Below are 24331 nucleotides of genomic sequence, written 5' to 3' on the forward strand. Positions count from 1 at the left end.
CTGCATAGATTATATTACTCCCAATTTGGACATGCCTATTTTACACCAACAAGAAGAATTTCTAGGATGGCCCCTCTTTGTAGCTTTAGTGAGAAGAATGAAACTGATTATAGAGAAGAGGTTTTGCATAGTCACACAGGCAATTTCCATAGTGCAGTTAAATTATTTTTCATGGAAAACAATGGTTCAGGGTTCTCTGTTCTCGTAAAAAGCAAACTGTTGAAATAAAACACACCAAGCATAAGGAAATTACTTGGCCCCACTGGATAGGCATTCGCAGTATAACAAACAGGAAGAATGTGTAATGTTATGGTTCAAAAATCTACTAATGACTAACAAAAATGCAGCCCAATAAGACTAAAGCCCACCAAATGCTGTCATAGGAGGTACACAATCCTTGTTCTCACTTTAACAGAAAGTGTATAAATTTAACATTTTCACCCCTTCTTCTACTAAATCTAATGACACCAACATATTTGTACAAATTTGTTAATTTACTACAAAGTAAATATTCAAACACTTCACAAAACCATAGTGCAGTGGTTCCCAAACTGTGCGCCTAGGCTCCCTGGGGTGCCCTTTGGAGCACTTGCAGGGGTGCCTGAGGTTGGTGGTCCAGAACCAACTCAAGTTATTTATGGCCAATGAAATAGGCAAATTCAGTGCTTGTGGCGTCCAATTAAGAATATGTGGGTAAACAGAAGTGAATCATGTTTCTCACCACATAAGTGGACCTAAGGAAAACATTTAAATCAAAACTAAGTTAATATTTTTCCTGAAATTAGTAACCAACTTTTGGCCTAGGGGTGCCGTGAAAAATATTCTGATACTTTAGGGTGCCATGATTCAAAAAGTTTGGGAACCACTGCCGTAGTGCAAAACAGTACACTTCCAGCTTCACTGTACGTAACATGTGGATAAAAAAGTACCTTGTAAACTTGAGGGATAACAATGTAGAAGTGTTTGTGTTGTTCTGCGTTGTAGTTCTGCAGTTGTGCTGCATATTCATTTTTGCTTTCGTCAGCCATGTGTGTACGCAGGTTCAGCTGTTGCTTGGCCTGAAAATGTAGCAGTCAAAAGACAAAAAGTTAACAAAATGTTGTATAAATACAAAACAGATTATAAAATACAACAAATATATATTTGTGTACATTTGGTTTGACCAAAAATTTGTGCTGGGGGGATAATTGGAGACACCGCTAAACCAAGATGATTACCACCATTGCTCCAAGTAACAAAGCCCTCATTTAAACATGATGCAGCACATGGAACATTGTCAAAGTCATTAAAACAGCATAGAAAAGCTACAAGGACAACTACAGTTCTTAGGGATGTTATTTGGATTTTTTATGTCAATGCATTAGTATGTTGTATTGGATTTGCAAAGGATATTGCACTGACTAATGCTGGGAGATCCATTAAGGGGGTGATTCAGGTTTGTTTGCAAAAGCAAACTCCTTTAATGGACAAAACAATGTGCACTGAAAGTGGGGCTGATGTAACATGCGCAGAGAGAGTGAGTTACATTTAGGTGGGGTGTGTTAAAACCGAAATCTAAATTGCCATGTAAAAAAAAAAAAAAAAGCAGCCAGTATTTACTCTGCATAGAAACAAAATAACTCACACAAACGTAACTCTCTCTGCACATGTTACATCTGCCCCACCTGCAGTGGACATGGCTTTGTCCATGAAAGGAGGAGTTTGCCTTTGTAAACTAACCTGAATCCGGACCTTAATGTGTTAGCCAAAAAGACCCCTATCTGTATCAGTATATCACTTGTGCACATTACCCTCTGAGGGAATTTGGCAAAATAAACATGTCCGTGATTGAATACACTCAAACTTTTCACACTTTTTCTACACTGATTGCAAACTCAATGCCATATGGAGAAAACGGAGAATACGACTTATCAAGCCCTTCTGGTGACTACACAACCTGGACAGAGGTACACCTACAAGCAGCAACCCACCTCTCATGGGAAGGCTTCCTCTCAGAGGACTACTGCAAGCACTTGGCGAGAGCGGCTTTCCAGCACCCAGGGCCTCTCAGGTGATAATCTGGACAATATCTATGGTGTTCTTACTTATTAAAGATGCAGATGGTACCAAATTAACAGCAACATCCCTGTGGTCAGGATATTATATGTAAAGCTAGGCTGCGTTAATATTTCTATGAAGGAGTATGTCGTGTGACAGTGGTTTTAGTTTATAATCATCAGGACTTAGTTTATAATCATCAGGACTTATGTACAGAATGGTAAAAAAAAAAAAAACTGAAAAAGAATATAAATCACTGGATTGTTTCATCTATTTTAGAAATTCTTCTTCAATATTGAAAAACTAAGTTCATGTTTACAGAGCACTCAACTGAACCTAATCAGAAAACACACGTCTGATATTAGTTACATATTCACGTGTAGTAAATGTGGTTTAAATAAATTGTACTTGTTTACTATAACGGATATCAATACTTTTTTTTTTTTTTTTTTACACATTGGATATAGAGCTGCATTTTTTCTATGCAATGTGTGTATATGTGTTTTTGTGTGCGTGAGTGTGCGTGTCTGGCTACCTCCTCACAGCAGCTCAGATCAGATCACATTCTGTGGTTCCTGAAGAAATTGTTCCTTTACAGTGCCAGGGAATTTTCGTCTCTTATAGTTGCTGAATTTGCTAACGCTTCTCATAGATGCTACAGATTAAGTTCATATTACACCATGGGGCAGATGTATTAAGCCTGGGAAAGTGATTAAAAGGTAATAAAGTGGAAGGTGATAATGCACCAGCCAATCAGCCATGTTTGAAAAAGGACAGTTCGGAGTGTATGGGCTGGTCCATTATCACCTTCCACTTGATTTCTTTCACAGGCTTAATTCACCTGCCCCTGTGAGTGCAAACAACCAGTAATACTGCAATGCTGGAGTGTCCAGTTGTTTCTTCCCTCATACACAGATGAGGCAAGATAGGAACCCTATTAAATGGAGCTTTCTCACAGATTTCCAAGGACAATTCACTTTTTTGCAACCCAAGACATTTTTATTTTGCCAGAATTTATTTTTACTCAATTAAACAATATTTACCCTATGCGTTTTATTTTACTATGTCCAGATCAAGCATCTGTTCAAGCGATTATGCCTGATTTTCACTTTAAAATTATAGTAGCATAATAGCAGTATAACAGCTTTTAAAAGTACAGGTTGAGTATCCCTTATCTGAAATGCTCGGGACCAAGAGCATTCCGGATAAGTGAATTTTCAGTTTTTGGATTAAAAATGTTTTAGGCATACTTTCCTGTCCCCTGGTGGTGCCCAATGGTCCCTTGGCATCCACAGCAGGCCTTCAGCACCATCTCCGGCGTCTCCAGCGGACCCAGGAGTGCTTTGCGCGAGTTCCCAGGCGCGCGGTGACGTCACCAGCGCGCGCACTCGCGCAAAGCACTCCTGGGACCGCTGGAGACGCGGGAGAGGATGCTGAAGGCCTGCTGTGGACGCCGGGGGACTTGGTAAGCATTAAAAAAATGGTATGGGGGGGGGGGGGGAGAATTGAATTGTTAAAAAGAAACAAAAAAAAAAAAAACACTTTTTTGGGATAATTTGGATACGGGATACTCAACCTGTACTGACAGCAAGTAAAATGAAGAAATGCCATAGTAGAACAAGAAAGGGTTGGAGATCTCTTCACATGCTACAGAGGGTTTAGTGGCCCTTACAAAGATGCCAATATGTTTTTCGGTGAGAGCAAAATTAATTTAGGTGTTCATGTGACGTCTCACCTTCTCCACATCAGACTTTGTGGCACTGACGTCGTTATCCAGTCTCTCGTATGTTTGCTGCGCCTTCTCCGTCTCTCTGCATTCCCTTTCAAACTTCTTTTTACTCTATATAAATGACAAAGTGCTGCTTAAATATAAAATCATACAGTATTTGTTTTTGCCGATTTGTTCCTCATGGTTCTTGAATGCCTGTCGAGATCTGTACAATTCTATATTTGTCTAATCTGCCTCCTGGAATGATTTAGAATTTTCTCTAATCTTGTTACTCGATAACTATTTGTATTTTCTCCCCTGCATTTTAGGATTTGACATATTAGACGCTAAGGAAAGTGTATATTTCTATGTATGATACCTTATTGCATTTCTACTATCAATCGAAGAGAGAAAGAAAAGATTCCCAATTAAGGGCACTCATTCAACTGATTTTTTGTGTAATAATCCTGTTGAGAGTTTCCACTGACAAATTCAATATTAAAATTTAACTTTTATTTCTTATTATCTAAAAATGCTGAAAACCAGCGAAATATAGACAAACATACATAAGTGAAAAATTCATAGGAATAAAGTGATTAAAAAATATATTGCACTGTGTGTGTTTTAGTATATTCTGTCCGTTTTGCGTTTCAATTATTGATACCGCAGATTTTATTTATTTATGTTTTAATTTTTATATGTGTATCTGTTGCACACATTAGGTGGTGTTTCTTTCAACACTGTTGTTTTCATTTAACTAGCATAAATCCTGTTAATACAGATTGATGTACTGAATAATTGAAACAGTGTTGCTTAGTGCTTATTTGTAGGAACACTGCAATACAATGTAGCCGACGTTGAGTGACTCGATATAGTTGTCTCCCTATCCATTGCTATGTGGTATTGTATCTGAATAGCTATATAACACACAATTATGGTGTGTTTAGGCTGTGTAATACAGCTGGATCTATTGTGTACATATATTTTGGCCACTCTAGTTGGTGCTCAAATAGGCTTTGATAATTTTGGATGTACTTGACACGGATGTAAACTGAGTGTAGGTAGTTAATACTGATTGTTACCCATCAATAAGTGTGCATATGAATTGGTACAGACAAAATGTGACCAACTTATTTTGTAGTGAGTATTCTGAACCCAGCTATAGCTTTAATGCCGCACTAAGGGGTTAATACCTATTACTGTACTAGATTATAAGTGTGTTTTTCTCTTAGATTGCACACATATCATAAGTGTTTGACAATGCTTTAGCCTTTTTGCCTTAGAAAAAGCTGTGTGTGTTTGTGATGGGGTTGATGTTTTAGCGATGAATCTAGGCCCACTACGTTATTATGGTTATATTTGTTCCTTTATATTATTCTGCTTCCTTGAACAAAGTTCACTGACTCACTACTGTAATGTGCAGTATACCCTTTTATTCTGACAATTTATGTGAAATGTATATTGAATTTTGTACACGGAAAGTCTGTATCGATCTCTTTTTGCGCTTCAATAAAAGAAAGTTTAAAAAAAAAAAAGAACATGCAGGGATGGCAATACACAAAGGACATACAAAGATGGGAAACCCTGTTAAAATAAACACATAAATAATAAATCTGTACGGGCTCCTCTCCAGCAGACAGCGCTGTAGACTCTGGGCACTAGTGTCACTAGGGGACCCTAGCAGGGGCATTTTAAGAGAGGAAAGGAACTGCGTGCAGGCTCTATTGTGAGTCCTGTCAATCTCTGATGGCGTGTACATTATGGCCAGAGTCTACCGTGCAAGAGTCTATGTGCCCGTGCCTTGTTCCGGTAGATATCCACAGTGAGAATGCGGAAATCACTTGAAAACAGCTGCAGCAGCCATTTTCCGAGTGATTTGCGCCTGCAGTGCAAAGACGCTTCCGCAGTGAAGTGTGCAGTGTGGGGCCCCCTGTACCTAAGGACTCATGTGTACGGCACACATTGCACCCCCACCAAGGACCTGTACATACTGCACCCATCATAAAAATACCAGTGCCGGTAATACAGCATGTCAGGACATCACCATTCAGTTGCTGATCTCAGAAAAAGCAAAAGGTCACTCACGCTGTCCATCTGCTTCAAGCACATGTCCAGGTACTGCTGAGCTTTGCGGCCCTCCTGGAGATGCTTTCATGAAGACAAAGAAAAACAAATGTCAGTGCCATTAAGAGAAATTGTATAATATATTTATTTTCAACACACCTTACACATAGTGCCAGACAGGAGTTGGAATTGTTGTGAGATTGGGAGTCAGATTTAAATGATTAAAACAAAGCGTTACAGCTATTAAAATTACGACCCAGGTATTATAGCAGCCATTGGGGAATCACAGTGTAAAGGATCCATAGAATAGGCAATACAACATATGGGCCTAAGCTATTCACCAAATGTACACGAGTGGACCAGGCACCCTGCTTGCTCGGACAGCATGACAAAGAACACTTTCCTTAGGAATTAAGGAACAGGATTATAAATCTGCATGAAGTCTCCATGGTTAATAACTCCATCTTCATCAACAGCACAGCTTTAAGATGTTGATTTAAACATTGGTCAATCAGTAGTGACTTGTGCCCTCTACTGTATAGGCGAGTCCCACATACACATTTCCCCAGCAAGTAAATCACTTAAAAGACATTCAATTCCCATATATTATTTAAATATCCCTGCATTTCAAAGTCTACTGTGTTTCACCAACTGGAACCTTGACGGCAAAGGAGTATATTATCTATTTATAGTTTCAACACCAGATGCCAATCAGCACCAAGGAGCTAAAACTGCTAAAATAAGCATGACAAAAGTAAGTAGAAAAATACCGATTTCCTCTCTGCTTTCAGCTCGTAGGAATATCTCATTATTTCTCCATAAACTTTGTGTCCGATTTCCTCCGCCACCACCTCACGCTGTCCAGCATAGTCATTCAACTCATTGAGGATATTATAGAATGCTGTACAAGACGTGAATCTGTCACAGAGAAACAAAGTCAACCATATACCACAAATTACATTTAATATATTTTGACATTATACACTGAACTAGTATATACCTTCAGGGCCGCCACTAGAAATGTTGGGGCCCGGGACTGACCTTCAGTCCGGGCCCCAGTGGCCTCCCTCCCATTTACCATTACTTACCGGCGGAGCAGCATCTCCCTCCTTCATGGACAGTTGGGAGCACAGTGCAGCCTGCAGAGCGCTGAGTCCCTCTATCCTAGGCTCAGCACTCTGCACTGTGTATTGTGCGTGCCTGGCTGGCTGGGAGGCCGCCGGCTGGAGGAAGCGTTGTGCGGGTGTTGCGCCTGCCACTGTGGGCAGCTGCCTGCGCCCCCCCAGAGGCCAGGGCCTGGGACAGCTGTACCCATGGCACTCCCCAGTCGGCAGCCCTGTATAATCTTTCTTATCCTATAGCAGTTGGTGTGGGTCTGGTATGGCTGAGTCACTTTTTTATTTATGTGTACATGGCCACACAAAGATGACCAACGGGGCAAGAGTATTATTGCTTGATTTGGCCATAAAGGAAGAGAAGCACACACATAGTCATCTGAATATTAAGCTTTGTGCTGTGTATATAGGCAGTGGTCAGCCCATATATGCCATGATATTGGATTAATTGCCCACATTGATCCTTTTTACCCCCTATTCCTATTGCTTCTTATACCTCTGAAGAGCCTTGCATGTACTATAAGCTCTTAAGGCCCATACACATTGGGCGATGTTGAGCTGAATGCTGCTTACTTTTGGTATATTGAGCTGTTTTCAGCTCAAAACCGCCCATTGTGTATGGCTGGGCGAAGAGAGCTTATGCGCGTTCTCGCATGATCACCGGCCATCCAAGATCTGCTGGTATTACTAGCAGACGAGTAATGGGGTGGACAGCTTGCCATAGCGTCTTGCTATAGAAAGCCATCCACCCCCACCAAAATCGCTTTGGACAGGCGAAACTCACTCAGTGTGTAAGCACTAAGTTATTTTCAGCCCAGAGATTTTCACCATCATCGCTGTGCATACACGATGGGCAAAATCACACAGACGTGCGGCTAGTCAAAAGCGCCGGCACTGTCTAAAGCGCCGGTCAACAGCAACGCCAAGGGTCCGCGCATTGCAATCTCCCGATGTGTACACATGGGGCATTTTTGCTAGCCGATTTTTACTATCTAGTCAAAATTACCAGGCCAAATCCCACCATGTGTACATGGCTTTAGGCTTCTTAACTGAAGATAGACAAAAAGAAGCTCTTGTACATATTCCCATATAGGTTTTATTTTATTGAAAGCCAAACTATTGTACTATGTTGCTGTATACACAGGCGAGAACATTCATAAACCTGCCTTGGACATTCATTTTGTTGGAGTTCCACATACTTTTTTCCTTTTTAACAAAACAATTACAGTAATTGTTTTGTTTAAAAGGAAAAAAGTATGTGGAACTCCAACAAAATGAATGTTCAAGGCAGATTTATAAATGTTCTCGCCTGTGTATACAGCAACATATAAAAGCTCAGGCCTATGAATAATAAATTACTTTATCAAACACAACCACCATCCACTTGGTCACTGTATGGTAAGAAACCCTGCCTTACCAGAGCCATGATATTGGTTTCCCTCCTTCATGTTCAGGACAAAATGGTCAGTCCAGCAATTTCATACATGACCCTGACCATCTTGGCATGCTATACATGATCTACGAGCCACACTTGTGTGGATGCACTGGCCTCCAAAATACTTTCTTGTCCTTCATTTTCCCATGGTTTTCCAGTGATAATCCACTATCCTTTTAAATGCAAAACTCTATATTGACTTGGTTTGCAAGGAAAAATAAATCCCAATAAATTCTCTTTTAAGATTTTCCCTTACCTGGGCTCTTCATCTTTGCTGGATCGCTTAGTACAAAACTTCTTCACCAAATTTCTAAAAGAAAAAAAAAATATGCAAGACTAGGTTAGTAGGACAGAGCAGGGAACACAGTAATTACTATAACCAAGTATTGTTTTTCAGTAAGGTCATAGGAAGATAACAAAATTTACTCAGCAGGTAGCTTGCTTAGTCCAGGAGTAGCCAACTCCATTCCTCGAGAGCTAACAGTTAACGTTTACCAGGTCTCAAGAATGAAGAAAAGTAATTAGCTCCACCTGTGGATCTTTTAAAACGTGTTCGTAATGAATGCACCTGTGCACCAACTAGGTTGTATGGAAAACGTAAACTTTTAGTAGCTCTTGAGGACTGAAGCTGGCTATCCCTGGTTTAATCTATCCTTCTAAAACAAAAGAAACTTAAAAAGGTGCCCACACACTATAAAGACCCCTTGACCTACCAGTCAGTTCTGGACAAAAGATTATGTGCAAACATTATGACAAATATTTGGGTACCGGATGGGTTCCCGACAGTCATTTACCCGACGTCGGCATCCCGACTGTCAAAACGCCGACGGCCACCCGCTATTTTCCCTCGTGTGGGTCCACGACCCCCATAGAGGGAGAATAGAATAGTTGGCTCGCGTAGCGAGCCACCGTGCCCGCAAGGGGCTTTTTTGCACTCGCCATGCTGTCTGACTCCGGGCAGTCGGGATCCCAACGTCTGGATAATGACTGTCGGGATCCCAACGTCGGGATAATGACTGTCGGGATCCCAACGTCGGGATAATGACTGTCGGGATCCCGACTGTCGGAGTCCCATACCACACCCAAATATTTATCTTAAGATATCAGAAAAATTTGAACGCCTTCGGTGATGAGCTCGGAAATTTTCCGGGTTTGTATGCGCTGCCGGTGTATGCCACCGACATGTAGATGTGCGCAGTAGTCTCTCCCACACTGCTCACCCCGTTGACCACATGCTGTACCCCCCCCCCCCCCATCAATTATCTGGAAACCTGAACACCCAAACACTGGAGCGTCTGAACATGCGGTCAATAATATAGTCAAAATTTCACTGCATGTTCAGACAACAGAAGAGGGTGTTAACATGAGGGAGCGCACAACACTAAGAGCCAGATGCACGAAGCTTCAAACGTGATAAAATGGAGAGTGATAAACAACCAACCAATCAGCTCCTTCTTGACATTTTTCAAACAGTCTGTGACATGGCAGGTAGGAGCTGATTGGTAAGTGAACTGCCATTTACCAGTTATCCCCCATGAGAGCCTGTATGATTATATATATCCTATTTTTGGGGTTGAAATAAGTCTTAATGGAAAAAGTAATGACCATGTCATCTCTAGGGGAAAAAAAAAACATCAATGACATACAAAATAAAAGATGGAGTAAAGTTAGGAGCACAATCTTTGCAAGCGGTTTCTAGCAGAGCCCAAATCCTCTCTCTCTACACTGCTGCAGTAACAGGTGAAGGTCAGTTGTTAGCCAGGGAGCATACCAAGAAATGTGCCCAATTGTGGCCATATCCATTCAAGAAGTTGCTACTACTTTGGTTAAATTTGCTTTAATCTTGTGGTCTCCTTACATAGATCACCTTTGCATTAACTGAATAACGACATCTTTGTTCAAAAACCAGTTCAACAGATGTAGAAGATGCCAAATCAAGTAATCTGCAGTCTATTTCAAGAACTTTTAAAGATTTGATGCTGTCCATGAAAAGATTGCAGATATAAGTAGCAAAGATTCTTCTCATTACAGCTTTCATCATCACAAGGACAGAATTGTGTGAAAAAGCAACTGAAATACTACTTCCGTTCAGCAACTGCGTCCATGGAGTTAAATCGGTGAGTGCTGTTGACATCTCTGTTGCTATTTGATTATCCCCGAGTCTTCAGCACCAAAACCTCTGCCACAAAGAATAAACTACCTATATTTTGTTCCCATTGTTCACAGAAGTTGTGGTGGCAGCTGTTGCCAACCGGTGGCACTTGAAGATTAACAAAGTAGGTGATCATACTGCCCAACAGAGAGATCTGGTAAATAGCTAATCTGAGATATCGGATAACCACTGTAGGGTCCGTACACGCAGCACAACAGGAACAAAGCTCAAATAATATAACTGGTGAATGTCCGCCATGGTGGCTGGCAGCTGATTTTCTTAATATTTCTGCAATGATCAACTATTTCTCCACGTTGTGACATCTCCTTATTTTATGTGCAGCCATTGGGCAGTATTCAATGCGGCCGTCGAGGGGGTTAAATGGTGGGGATCGCCAAAAACAAGTGACCCTCGTCGTTTAACCCCTGCGCCAGCCGCTCATTGTATTCAATGCTCCGGGGAATCCTCATTGTCAGATGACAGCGAGGATTCCCTCAAACAGCGAGGCTCGTGGCTAATGCAGGGAGCCCGCTGCATTTACCCGCGAGCCTCGCTGTTTTGGTGGCAGCACATGTCGCTGTAAAAACCCAGCAAGGGGCAAACGGCGTGTGCAGGGTGGGTTAGTTGAATACTGACTGTGCGAGCTGTGACAGTGAGCAGTCAGCACTGCTTGCTCTCACAAAAAGCATTGAATATACCCCATTGATGACCTACACCTAACCAAACAGCTGGATGTGACACAGCGTCATAGTAGACCTAATAATCGGCAGGGAGACAGCTTCTATCTGCCACCTAGAAAAATTATAGGAAAATCTGTTGCTCACTGGCTGTCGTGGAATTCACAAGATCCAGCAGCTCTACCAAATGGAGGCTTGCAGTGCATGCTGGGACTTCATGTCAGCCATGATGTGTCTACCTCTGCATTAAACCCATTCTCAACCATAAATATTGAGCTGCAAAGACAAAGGTAGTTGTAATGCACAGGATATCAACAATTGAAAATGCTGATTTAAAAGTGTTACGATTGTTCTCAAGAAAACACACAGCTCACTACAGAATAAAGCTTTTGCATGTGCCCCACAACCGTATTTATTCTGAGGGAAATGCTAAAAGCCGTTTCATTTGCAAGTGTGTGAACCCATTTCAGCTTACGGAGCTCAGTGATACATTTCCCTGTCACAATGAAAAGAAACACTACAAAGAATATAGATCAAATGAGTAATTCTACACACCAAAGAGCATGCTGTTTACAAGGTTCAATTCACCACCACCACCCCCCCCCCTCCACCAATATATCAGTGTGTCCAGTTTCAGTGATGTTTTCCTATGCAGATTCAAAAAACATACCTCATTATTATTCATTAGGTGAAATATATAACAATGTGGTATCCTAGCAACTGGGCAACAGACCTTTCAACAAGGGTTCCTCTGGCATTTATAGATAGAAGGAAGGAAACTGTTTTACAAAGCATGCAAATAAGACCTGATACTTCTGAAAGCGGCACACCAAGAGAAGGTTTCCAGAATCTAGCTCAGCTAAACATGCCTTCAGAGCTTATCCAACATTCTGTATATTAATCTCATACACGTTTCCAAAATGCCAGCTACGGATGCCGGTTATAATGTAAAACATAAGAGTGCAAGACATAAGAACAGAGCAGAGAAAGCTGCAAGCTCCAGGTCCTATGTGCCATCTCACCCAAAAACAGAACAGACATTCCGAGAAGGACAGTGGCTGTGTGTGACACAAGCAACATCCTGCAAACTGGGGTGAATGTGTCAAAACATGGGAGGGCAGGACAGGCAGCTCAAATCAGGACTGTCCCAATGAAATGTTGATGGTGGGAAATAATATTAAATGCATATATCTTGCAGTTCATACACAAAGCCATTAACTAGATCTGGGGTAGCCAACTCCAGTCCTTGAGAGCTACCAACAGTTAATCTCTTCCAGATCTCCTCACAGAATCACAAGTGAAGTAATTAGCTCCCCCTGTGGATCATTTATAATGTGTTAGGGAGTAATGAGTGCACCTGTGCAGCAGCTAGGTTGTATGGAAAATATGAGATGTTGGTAGCTCTCGAGGACTGGAGTTGGCTACCACTGCTCTAGACCCTAGAATCATTTGGTTTCTGTAAGGCCCATTTCAGCCATCTGGATGCAGAAGAACCAGGGCTGTGGCCAATAACTCAGCTGAAGGCCATGGCTGATAGATTTGTAATGACCAAAACACTGAGATGATCGAACAAAGGATTTTTTTCCATTGAAACAGCAGCATCATAATGGAGACAAATTGCAGTACAAATATAGGGAAGAGATTTCTGGCAAAGCTAAGTGTATAATATATTGCTGTAAGCACCTCTTATGATACTTGCATTGCCATTATATTCTCCACATAGGCCTTATGCAGACATTGACATTTGTGCGGTTAGCACAGTGATGGCCAACCTTGACACTCCAGCTGTTATTGAACTATGCATCCCAGCATGCCCTGCATCAGTTTTAGCATGGCCAAATAATAAAACTGCAGCAGGGAATGCTGGGATGTGTAGTTCAACAACAGCTGGAGTATCAAGGTTAGCCATCACTGAGTTAGCACCTATAAGGTCTATTTTAACTTTCAAAAATCCTTTAGTTTTGTTTATTTTTAATACTGACCATATTACTAATCACAGTGAGATCTACAATATTTGTTGTGAAAAGTGATTAACATTTTGAAGAGCACAGACTGATGTGTCACTCCTTGCCCGTAGAAGTGAAGAAACCTGAAAGCACAACAGGAACACAGATTGATGCTAGCCAGGACAGCACAGTACGGGCCTAATTCAGTGCCACACGCTGTGTGGTGTTCACAGAGTGGCGTTTTTTTTTTTATGCTACTGCAGTTGCCTAAAAATACCTAAAAACTCCTATAGCACATATGTTACAGAGTGTATGCACAATAGTGTTGCTGCAATTGAGGTGCACTGTGCCAAAGAGGTCTTTAAAAAAAGTGCTGGGCATTGCAGTGACTACAGGCACGCAGTGGGTGTCTAAGCACTTCCACATGTATAAGCACAGATATACATAAAGGAAAGGCTTTATAGTGGCATTTGCATATTTAATGGGTGACCTCCAAAAAAACACGTATGTGTCCACGGAATCATTTAGTTATTTCATTGGCACGTTAATGTAACATATCTGTCTTGCTATTCAATAGAATAAGAACATTCTTAAGTCTATTTGCCATCCGATCTTTCCACTATGGCATGCCAAATAGACTACTGTAATAGTTTAAGAAAAATCCAGGACGACACAGAACAGTTCCATCTTAGCAATGAAGATTTAGAGATTATGTTCTTTCTATAAAGGGAAATGTTTTCAGGAAAGTACACCATCCAAGAGCGACAAAATGTTCTGATCGAGTCCCATTCAGGAAGTGAAAGTTTTGTTTATCATGGACAACTGAAAAAAGGTACAGGAAATGCGCCATGCCTGCAAAGTGAAGATGTAATGTCAGTGCTAATTACAGCACAAGAAGCACAGGGAAGGGGAATGTATGTTAGAGATAAGTGCTGACCTCCTAGCTCAGAACTAGGCTTCATCATAACATGGATGTCACCATCAAGTAAGTCAGAACATATCTTGTCCATTTCTTTACCATTTTGGACACTATATTTAAATTGGACAACTTCACATTAACAAGAACACCCATAGGCTTGAAGCGAATGTTACAATCGTGCAGGTTCACCTGTCACAATATTATTAGAACCAGACCGTTCCTCACCATGGACACAAGCAAAACACTTATTGATGCACTTGTCATCTACATTACTGCATTATTTTAGCTGTCCTTCCTCTCCCAACCGCAAACTGCTTCGATGGCTCCCCATCCACCACAGAACACCGTTTAAACTCCTTGCTTATAAAGTCCAACTGGAGCAGACACACAGTCAGTAATGGAGAATAAATATCTTAAATCTATCTACGGTCTACTCAAGGCGCAAGAACATTCATAGGTGTAGATGTATCAAACCTTCGAGAGAGCTAAAGTACCAACTAGCCTCTGTCCTCTGGCAAACAGCCGGTAAAATGAAAATTCAGATCTATTCGGTCAGTGCATTATCTCTCTGCAATGGCACCTATTTCCTTAGTTGGGCACATACAAGCATGGCACTTGTACAGCATTTGACCAAAAAGGGGAAAGGCGTTTATGAATGGTCTGTTACAATAACACAGTGGATATACACTCTGGAGTCATGGGTAGAGTTTCACCGTGAGCCTGTAAGTGAGGAGTTTGTATGTTCTCCCAGCAATTCAGTTGGCTATTGCCAGTTGTTCTAGTTTCAGCTCACATTCCAAAGATATGGTGGTAGGTTAACTAGCTTCTGACAAAATGAACCCCAGTGTGCATGTGTGGTGGGGTGAATGTTGGCTCGATTGGGGCAGGAACTGCTGTGAATGATCATATATCCTCTGTAATAAACAGGGGTTCTATAAATAACTTAATACAGGTGTAATATTAGCTCTTTACAAGACAAAACAAAATGAATGTTGTTGCAGTATACACGATTCATTGGTTCTATAATTACTATAAAATGTTTTGATGGGGACAGATATGGGTCAGCACATTACGGTAATAAAACTGCTCACGTCTGTGACATGAAGTAGCACCTGTTAGACAAGTGGGAACATCTGTTATCTAGACAGGTCACATAATGCTGCAATTTACAGTAGATGGCAAATTGTCCTGTTCTGAAATCTAACTGCGGCTGGCTGAGAATCACATTCTGACATCAGTGAAAAAAACGTTCTTACTTAAGTAAAAAAGCTGCAGAGGATGTTATTTTTTGATTAGCTATGCACACATATTTCCACAATTAAAAACTCAATTTTGGTACTTCCCTTTATTTTTCCTCTTTTCTCTTTCTTTACAGCTTAAACCAAAACATTTTTTTTTTACTTGTTAGTGGATATTGCCCACATCCACTAACCTTTTTAAATGTTCTAATTAAACTTCATGGGCTCAAAGGAGCTTTATTTTTTGTTAATTTGCATTACTTTTCCAACCCCAAATAATGGTCTATAGGCATATGGTGCCATAGTCCCCATTTTACAATGCAAAATAAAAAAGGGAACTATACCTCATATTGCTAGTATTACCACAATTGTCTGGGCCCTCTACATAGCATTACAGAACAATTAACATCACAGCTGTTTCATCCCCAGCCAAGAGGACAGAGTACTAACTGTATGATTAGTGATCCAGCATATTAGTGGGACTTCTATATAACAATATTTAAACAGCATACCGATGGCATGCGTGAACTAGCCATGCATTTTCAACGTCAAACCAGAAGTGACACTGCAGTGTAGACACTTACACTGCAGGGAAACCTGTCCGAGCGGTTAAAGGTCTCAGTTGCCCTGTTGACAGAGGTATGTGTGGCATTAGTGAATCACGTCTCTGCTCACAGGCAGTTACCAATTTGGAATATCCCTGAGAACTGTATACAAAAAAAATGTAATGGTATATAGCGCTTATGGAAAAACAATCAGCTAAAAAACACAACATGGACTGAGTGCCCGAGACAAAAGGGCATTGAGGATGGCCAAGAATAAGAAGACAACCACTGCAAAAGTGACTACTGAGTTGACTATCTAGGTTTCACACCCCCTTTCTACATGAATAGTGAGGAGGGAACTCCACCTAGACAATATTCATTGATGAGATACAGTTGCCAAATCCTTGGTAAACCCAGCAAATTCTAAGAAGTGGGGAGAGTGGTGTAACACTCCTAAATCATGGACTGGCGTGCAATGGAAGACTGCCGCCTGCTCGAATGAAACAGCCTTCAGCCCATTCCCAACTACAGGATGAGTTTACATGTGGAGAAGGGAATGCGGTCATTAGGTCTACACCAACTAGGTCAACAAGCATTGTGTCGATTCCACTAGGTTGACAGGAAGCAAGGTCGACATGGGTTTTTCTCAGTTTTTTGAGCCGACAGGCAGTATTTCATGCCCTACCACCCACTAGGGCGTGGTGGGAGAATAAAATAGTGTGCTGAGCGTAGCGAGGCACCGTGCCTGAAGCACATCGAGCGAAGCGAGGGGATGCGGTGCACTTCAAACTGTGTCCATGTCGCCTGTGTCAACATTCAGGTAAAAAAGACAGTGAAAAACCCCATGTTGACCTTGCCCGTGTCAACCTGTCATGTTGACCTTGCCGGTGTAGACCAAACGATCCACACCCGTGGAGAACACCAAGCCAAGCGTACAATCAGGACTGTCTGTTTCCAAGAGTGACGCATGGCAAAAGGTAGATGAGTATTTGGGCAGACATATAATGGTATTCTGCTGGCCCAATATCAGATTAGTCACGGCCAAGGATGATGTAGACATTTTGGCCAACCAGGGCCATCTCTTGGGTGATACCTGGTACCAAAATGATCAGGCACTGATTCATACAGCTCGTGTCATCCAATCATGGTTTTCTGAGCATGCAGATGAAGTGTTTTAACTTCAATGGCTCCTCAAATCCCCAGATCCCCAATATCAGAGCACCTGTGGTCCAGTTTTGGAGAATTAAGTCTGGTCACATTATCCGCCTCCAACATCACTCCAGGAACTAAAACAAGTTTTTCATGAAGAATGGGTTAATATAGTCCCTTGTTGACCATCCAGGACATATATTTGTCCATTCCACGAAAAATTCATGTCATCTTGAATGCCAACGGCAGTATTAAGAGAATAAAAACAATTTTCCACGCTGCGGGCTCGGTGGCTCGCCACGCTATCTACAATCAACTTCATGCCAACATGGATAGTGGGGGGTATGAACTATCCATGTTGGCATGGAGTTAAGTTAGTTTATTTTATATAGTGGTGGCGAGCATAGAACCCGGAAGTAGCACGGCGCCATGAAACTACACAAGTACCATTTATATATATGTATATATTATTTTTTTTCCCCCTCATTTTCCAAATCCATTAACTGCCTGGATAAACCCATTATTTAGCCACATTAACTTAAAGAACACACTCCCTCTGGTATAAAACTCCTGCCCTTGCTGGGCCCCATAGTAGTCATACATTACACCCTTGCTGCAAATCATTTGGGAAGCAACTCATTCCCGCTAAAAGGAAATACAGATTTAGGTCTACCGTCAGCACATCTAAACTTCCCACAGACAGCTCTGAAGAGATTTTCATGCGTGCAGCCTGAGCTTTGAAAAAGGACGCCTGGTACAAAGATTAATGTAACAAGTCCTGCTATTAGCTCCAAACAGGTTGTTTCCTTCCTGTTTCTGCTGATGGACACCAGAGACACATTAGTCATAGCTATGCCAACACCATTATTCAAGGAATAAAAAGATGCCAGCAGCATCTTCCTTCATTAAACAATTAAAACAGAGGAAGATTTATTATGACTGTATACCTTTTCTAGCAGTGTGTTGTCGCATTTTTGACTAATTACTGTAAGTTACGGTTATAATTTATGACAACGTACCCGACAAGGCAACCTCCTACATTTCCTATTACCACAGACATACACTCTTTACACACAAATTAGAAGATGTCAACTCGCACAAATCCATTAATCATAGTTTAAAAAAAAAAAAAAAACATGTACCAAGCTGATTTATCATAAAAGGACCACTGAAGTTGGAATAATTTGAAATAAGAGCATTTAAAAAGCAGCATTGCAGTGTGTATAGTATTAGCTCCCAATATGGCTTGGAGGTGCTGTTTGGCTTGTCACTGGGAATCCCACACATATAAGACAAAACTGCTTTATTCTCTTTTGATCAACTGTCCCCCCTAGCCCATTGAGTCGTGGAAAAGAGAGAGATTGATTCCCATATTTCATTGTTTTCACACTATGCCTCCACTTTGTCAGTTTTGAGTTCTGCATATTTACAAGCGGTACATTTCAAATCTGTGCATAGGGCCAACCTGCCTCCCTCGAACAGGGCCTACTTTACCCCTCCTGCTGACGATGCTCAAGTGCAGTAAGACAAGAGCATCGTTCTTTCATAGTTTCTGGGATTGCTCAAAAATAAGGTGGTTTTGGAACAAAATATTTTCTTTTGTTAACTCAAACTTCAATATTGTTTTGCTACCTCAACCAATAACCTATTGATTCATACATTTTGATATCTGGGACCGTTCACAGACACCGATCAAACATCCGTTCCCCTTCTTTATTGTGTTGTTCACAGTTGCAAAGAAATTAATCCTAAAAACACTGGATATCCCGATCTGCTCCCTCCATATCAGCCCTACATAAAATGTTGCTACAACACTGATACTATGACCGTAAAATGACTTCTTTGGTTACCCATTCAGGCAACAAAAGTTTTCATAGGAAATGGGGTCCATACATATCCACATTGGATATTGAGAGACACAATCAAAAATATTGCAATTCTCCGAATTTCAATCCTGGTCTATGCTGAAATCATCTTTCAACGCAAACCACACAGACTTAAACCCCCATTTCCCCCACTCAGTAATATTATCTTTGATAGCTTACAGGCATGTACCACCCCCTACTTTCAGTAGACATTTCCTATAAAGTTTTACTTGGCTCCTGCTGCCTCAGGTTACCTTCAGCCCCCCCCCCCCAATCCTCCTCTTTCTGTCTTTTTCTCTTTCTCTCCTAGTTTTGTTGTTTACGGTTTAGTATTTAAAAGATATCGGGTCTGAGATGTTATTACGCATTGGGACATATATTTGCATATATGTTTGGTGCTCATCGTACATTTGATCATACGAATGCTTCTATGTATGACAATCTACACTATGGGGGAAATGGTACTCTTTACTTAGAAGGGCGCCCATCATGGCCATCTCGGGCATTGAATGCACTAAAAAATCGGGTGCGATGCGACCGACGAGATGCCCGAGATTTCCCATAGGGAACAATGTTAAATGTCTCAATTGACCCGATTTTCCTGTTCAATGCCTCAATTGACCCAATTTTTCCATAGGAAACAATGTTAAATGGGCCACAGAGGCCAAATAGGCACCCTGAAGTGAATAATGGCCACCCCACGATCAACGTCAACCCGAAGCGTGGCGAGCGCAGCGAGGGGCGGCGGTACACGTCCTACGACCTTTTCATACCCCCACTATCCACTTCAGCGTGGAGTTGAGAATAGAAAGTGTGGCGAGCGCAGCGAGCCCCGCGAGGGGACGCGGATACCTTCACAGGTATCCGCGTCCCCTCGCGGGCTTCACAGCTGTCCGCGTGCGCTCGCCACGCTTCGGGCTCGGTGGCTCGCTGCGCTCGCCACACTTTCTATTCTCAACTCCACGCCGACGTGGATAGTGGGGGTATGAAAAGGTCGTAGGACGCGTACCGCTGCGCTCGCCACGCTTCGGGTTGACGTTGATCGTGGGGTGGCGTTAACAATTCGGGTGGCCATTATACACTTCAGGGTGCCTATTTGGCCTCTGTGGCCCATTTAACATTGTTTCCTATGGAAAAATCGGGTCAATTGAGGCATTGAACAGGAAAATTGGGTCAATTGAGACATTTAACATTGTTCCCTATGGGAAATCGCGGGCATCTCGTCGGTTGATTGCACCCGATATTTAGTGCATTCAATGCCTGAGATGCCCGAGATTTTTTACTAACGATGCCCACGATCAAAATCGTGGGCGCCGTTCTAAGTAAAGAGTACCGGGGAAATTTACTAAAGGAAATTTGTAAAAAATAGGTGTATTTGTATTTAGAAATACACTTATTTTTGACAATTACAATCCCCAAAAAACGGCAATTCGTATTGATAGCACATCAATACGAATTGCCATATTTTCGGGATAGTATGGGGGAAATTTACTAAAGGAAATGTGTAAAAAATAGGTGTAAAAATAGGTGTATTTGTACCCAGAAATACCCTTATTTTTGACATTTTCTATCCCGAAAATACAGCAATTTGTATCGATGTGCTATCAATACGAATTGCCATATTTTCGGGATAGAAAATGTCAAAAATAAGTGTATTTCTGGGTACAAATACACCTATTTTTTACACATTTCCTTTAGTAAATTTCCCCCTAAATGTCAAAAATAAGTGTATTTCTAAATACAAATACACCTATTTTTTTTTACAAAATTTCCTTTAGTAAAATTTCCCCCTATATCTTCATTTATTTGGTCCTCACTCCAATGCTTTCAGATGTGCCCCAATTTCTTTTGTTGCCTATACCTTGTCTGTATTATTGTGAAAAATTTTATATATGAAAATCAATAAAAATTATTCAATGCAGCATCTTACGGTTGGCAATTCTGCAAGGCCAACCAGAAGAAAAGGTCAGTAGCGTTGCGCATGTTGATGAATGATGGAATGAGATGTCGTTGCATCCTTCATTGCATTAGACAGTGTGTAATAGCCATCTTGCATGGTCCAGAACAAAAAATGGAATTTGTCTTGATCACCAGTAAGATTTCCGGTCGGCTTGATGTGTACCCGGCCTATTGCTGGGTACACAGTATGCAATGTGAGTACCCAGCGATTCCGGCAGCGATGGAGTGGGGGCCATGCTAAAGCCCTTGCTTGTGATGTCCCACGTCACACTGCATGTACAAACGATGGGGGTTGTCGCTGTTTACTAGCAGAAGCATGCATTGCCAACAGAGCATACACACTAGAGTACAGGTTCTCAAACTCAGTCCTGCAGACCCCACACATATCATGTACTCCAGGTCACCAGTGAATTTAATAAATGTGACAGCTGGTGACACACAGTTGGAGCACAATTATATAGCTATGCACAGGAAAGGGGCAGCATACACATCAACAGGTGTTATCAACCGGGTTTGCTGCATTTGGGGTGAACCTTTCCGTTTAAAGGAATCATCGCTGTCCTCTGACCGGGAGTATTTTTGCAAAACATTGAATACAGCTGGTGGGGTTGGATGGTGAGGGTGGCTTTTCCTCACCAAAAAAAGCCATCCTCACCCGCATTTAGTACACCCCTTTGTAGTTGCAGCAGTTCATCTTTTGGTGCAGTAAACAGCAGAGTTAGACATGGATGCTATATAAAGGCAGGAGCACTGCAAGACAAAAATGTTAATCAATTTGCCTTCACCTCCTACCTCTTGCAGCCTACACATAGCTAATAAGCACACTGTTTTCCTTCCTTTATTCAACGCATCCTCCACAGCCACAGGGAAGGCACTTTGTTTATATATAATCTAAAATTGTGCGATCAGTAACTAGAAACTCATTAGTGTTTCATTTACAGTAATGTAAACAAGTAGAAAGTCTTTTACTCAAGAAGTTTAGTAAACAAATGATGTAATCTCTGACTTCTAAACATAACTGCATACTACAGAACCCTGCAGCGTTATACCTATGCTTATGCAGCATTATGCCTATACATGTTTCCTGCAGTCTTTTTTCTTTTACTTCTAAAAAGTTGGCAAACTGAGGGGACACAGTGATCAAGTTTTTATATGTGCTGGTTATTTATTTAATGGTTACTTATATAGCACCTCGCAGAGAATCATTACCATCTGACTCAGTGAAGCCAACCATCTACAGCAGTGGTAGCCAACTCCAGTCCTCGAGAGCTACCAACAGTTCCCATTTTCCAGACAACCTAGCTGCAGCACAGGTGCACTCATTACTCACCAACATTTTAAAAGAACCACAGGTGGAGCTAATTACTTCACTTGTGATTCGGTGAGGAGATCTGGAAGAGATTAACTGTTGGTAGCTCTCGAGGACTGGAGTTGGCTACCCCAGATCTACAGTATATTTCCTATATATACACATAAACTCAGGTAACCGTTCTTTTTTTTTTTTATTGTTTTTTTTTTTTGGCAGATTACAATTCACATACCAGAAGGTACCTGAATCGCTGGAAGGAAACCATAGACCCAGGAGTAACCCCACACAAATATCAGCCTTGGTGGGGTCCTTATCAATGCTGATGTAGCAATGCTAACCACCACACCAACAGTGCTTACACACTTCTTGTTAGGTTTCACATGTGGAAAGCAATATGTAGCACAATGGCAGGAAACAATGCAGGTGTGAGGCTCTTATTTGAAATTAGAACATAACATATTGAACAATTTTTTTTTCTTAGCCTTCTTTATTATTTATTTACAGTTTCTTATATAGAGCAGCAGATTCTGTTGCACTTTACAATAGAAGACAGTGCTAAAACAAACTGGGTAACAGACAGACTTGGAGGTTAGAGGGCCCTGCTGCAAGCTCCTTTGGGGCAAACATGTGCAAATTCCCAAGTAAATCTGTATATAGGAGATATGGTCTAATTATCGGGACATTTTGGACCATAACTTCTGGCAAGTCTGACAGATTCAATTAAAGCGGTTTTTGAGCCGTGCTTGGTCAAAACACTCATACCTACACACTACAACAAAAATAGACTATTACCAAATCAGCCCAATAATTGTATAGTGTGTACATAGCTTTCACACACAGCCAGCGTCATGCTACCAAACACAAATTGGAGTTCTACACTGGTCTGACTCAAAGTATTCCTTCTAAAGTGCATAAAAAAATAAATTAAAAATAAAGCATATGCATACACATATATAAACATACATACACATAATGGGGTAAAAGGTTGCCACACGCAGAATATCGATACATCAGTCGCTTGCCATGCTTTGCTCTGTACACTTTACTTTTCACAATCTTAGTCCATGTTATTGGCAAAGTATGAAAAAGTGAAAAAAGAGGGGGAAAAATAAAGCACAAGAGACTCATGTTGAACTTTTCATGCTGTCAACCATGACCATGTCAACATTTTGCTTGTGTTGATCTACTGCCCATGTCAACCAATAGAGGTGGGCTTAATGCACGTTGACTCAAAGTACTGATCCCTATTCCAACGCACTGAAAGAGGTACCCCTAGCACATAAACTAATATAAGTAAAGTGTTGGCAGGTAACGTTAATGAAATAAAGGGCTATGATTAGTTACTATGGGTCAAAAAGTTTTTATTAGAAAACTCGGTACTTGTGTAGTTTCACAGCAGCAGGGAAATCGCATCACTTGCGATGTGATTGCGTGCGATGTGATGGTGGTTTTGTGGTTTCACGTTTCCACTGCCCGCGGATCACATCGTATGCAAATTGCACGAGATGCGATTTTGCGCATTTAGCACATCCCCATTATCCACGCCACCCTGAAGCGTGGCGAGCGCAGAAGTACGCGTCCACCACACTTTATAAAATCAACTCCACGCCAACGTGGATAGTGGGGGTATGAACAGGTCGGGAGGACGCATACGGCATCTATTGTATATCTGTTGTAATATCATTTTCCATTGAGGCAAACCAGAGTTCAAGGAGTGAGAATCTATTTTGTTACATAAAAAGTTATAAAGTCACAAATTGCCTTACAATCTGGGTTAGGATATGTTAACACCACATCTAGTGTTATTCCAATCCCTGTCTGTAAACGTGCGAACAGTAAATATTAATTTAAGACTCCCAAATTAGATCTGCGCTCTCACCCCCACCATCAAGTTAATATAAATTCCTAAATAAATGCTAGCACCAAGCTGAGAGTTTGCAGTATTTTGTGCAGGGCCGAAAAATATTGTGGCACTGCCACACAAGAGGAATGAGAAGATTAAAGCGGAGGATTACTTCACAAACAGGCGATTGTTACTCCACAGCGTAAACTGCTGCCATCTTTAATTAAAAGGTCACTATGCTGAAAAGCTGTGCCCCAATTAGCATGCAGATCAGGTAAGCTCAATGATGCTGCTAGTTAACACTGTATTGATGCGATTCCAGTTACTTCATCATGTAGTAGATTTATTACAATCTCCAATGCGCTTTTGA

General features: G+C 41.3%; 1 protein-coding gene across 3 annotated transcripts in view; it reads right to left on the reverse strand.

Moving 5' to 3' along the window:
- Positions 1–24331, reverse strand: part of FNBP1L (formin binding protein 1 like) — a 98492-nt gene that overhangs the window by 25280 nt on the left and 48881 nt on the right. For all 3 annotated transcript variants that reach the window (XM_083157078.1, XM_083157077.1, XM_083157079.1), the window contains exons 3-7: positions 8616–8669; positions 6580–6727; positions 5831–5893; positions 3773–3877; positions 930–1058 (exon numbers count right to left, since the gene is read on the reverse strand). In XM_083157078.1, the coding sequence (XP_083013204.1) occupies positions 930–1058; positions 3773–3877; positions 5831–5893; positions 6580–6727; positions 8616–8669 (499 nt within the window). The remainder of the gene's footprint in view (positions 1–929; positions 1059–3772; positions 3878–5830; positions 5894–6579; positions 6728–8615; positions 8670–24331) is intronic.

The sequence above is a fragment of the Crinia signifera genome, chromosome 8 (genome assembly GCF_055691185.1).
Source record: "Crinia signifera chromosome 8, ASM5569118v1, whole genome shotgun sequence".
Classification (NCBI taxonomy): Eukaryota; Metazoa; Chordata; class Amphibia; order Anura; family Myobatrachidae; genus Crinia; species Crinia signifera.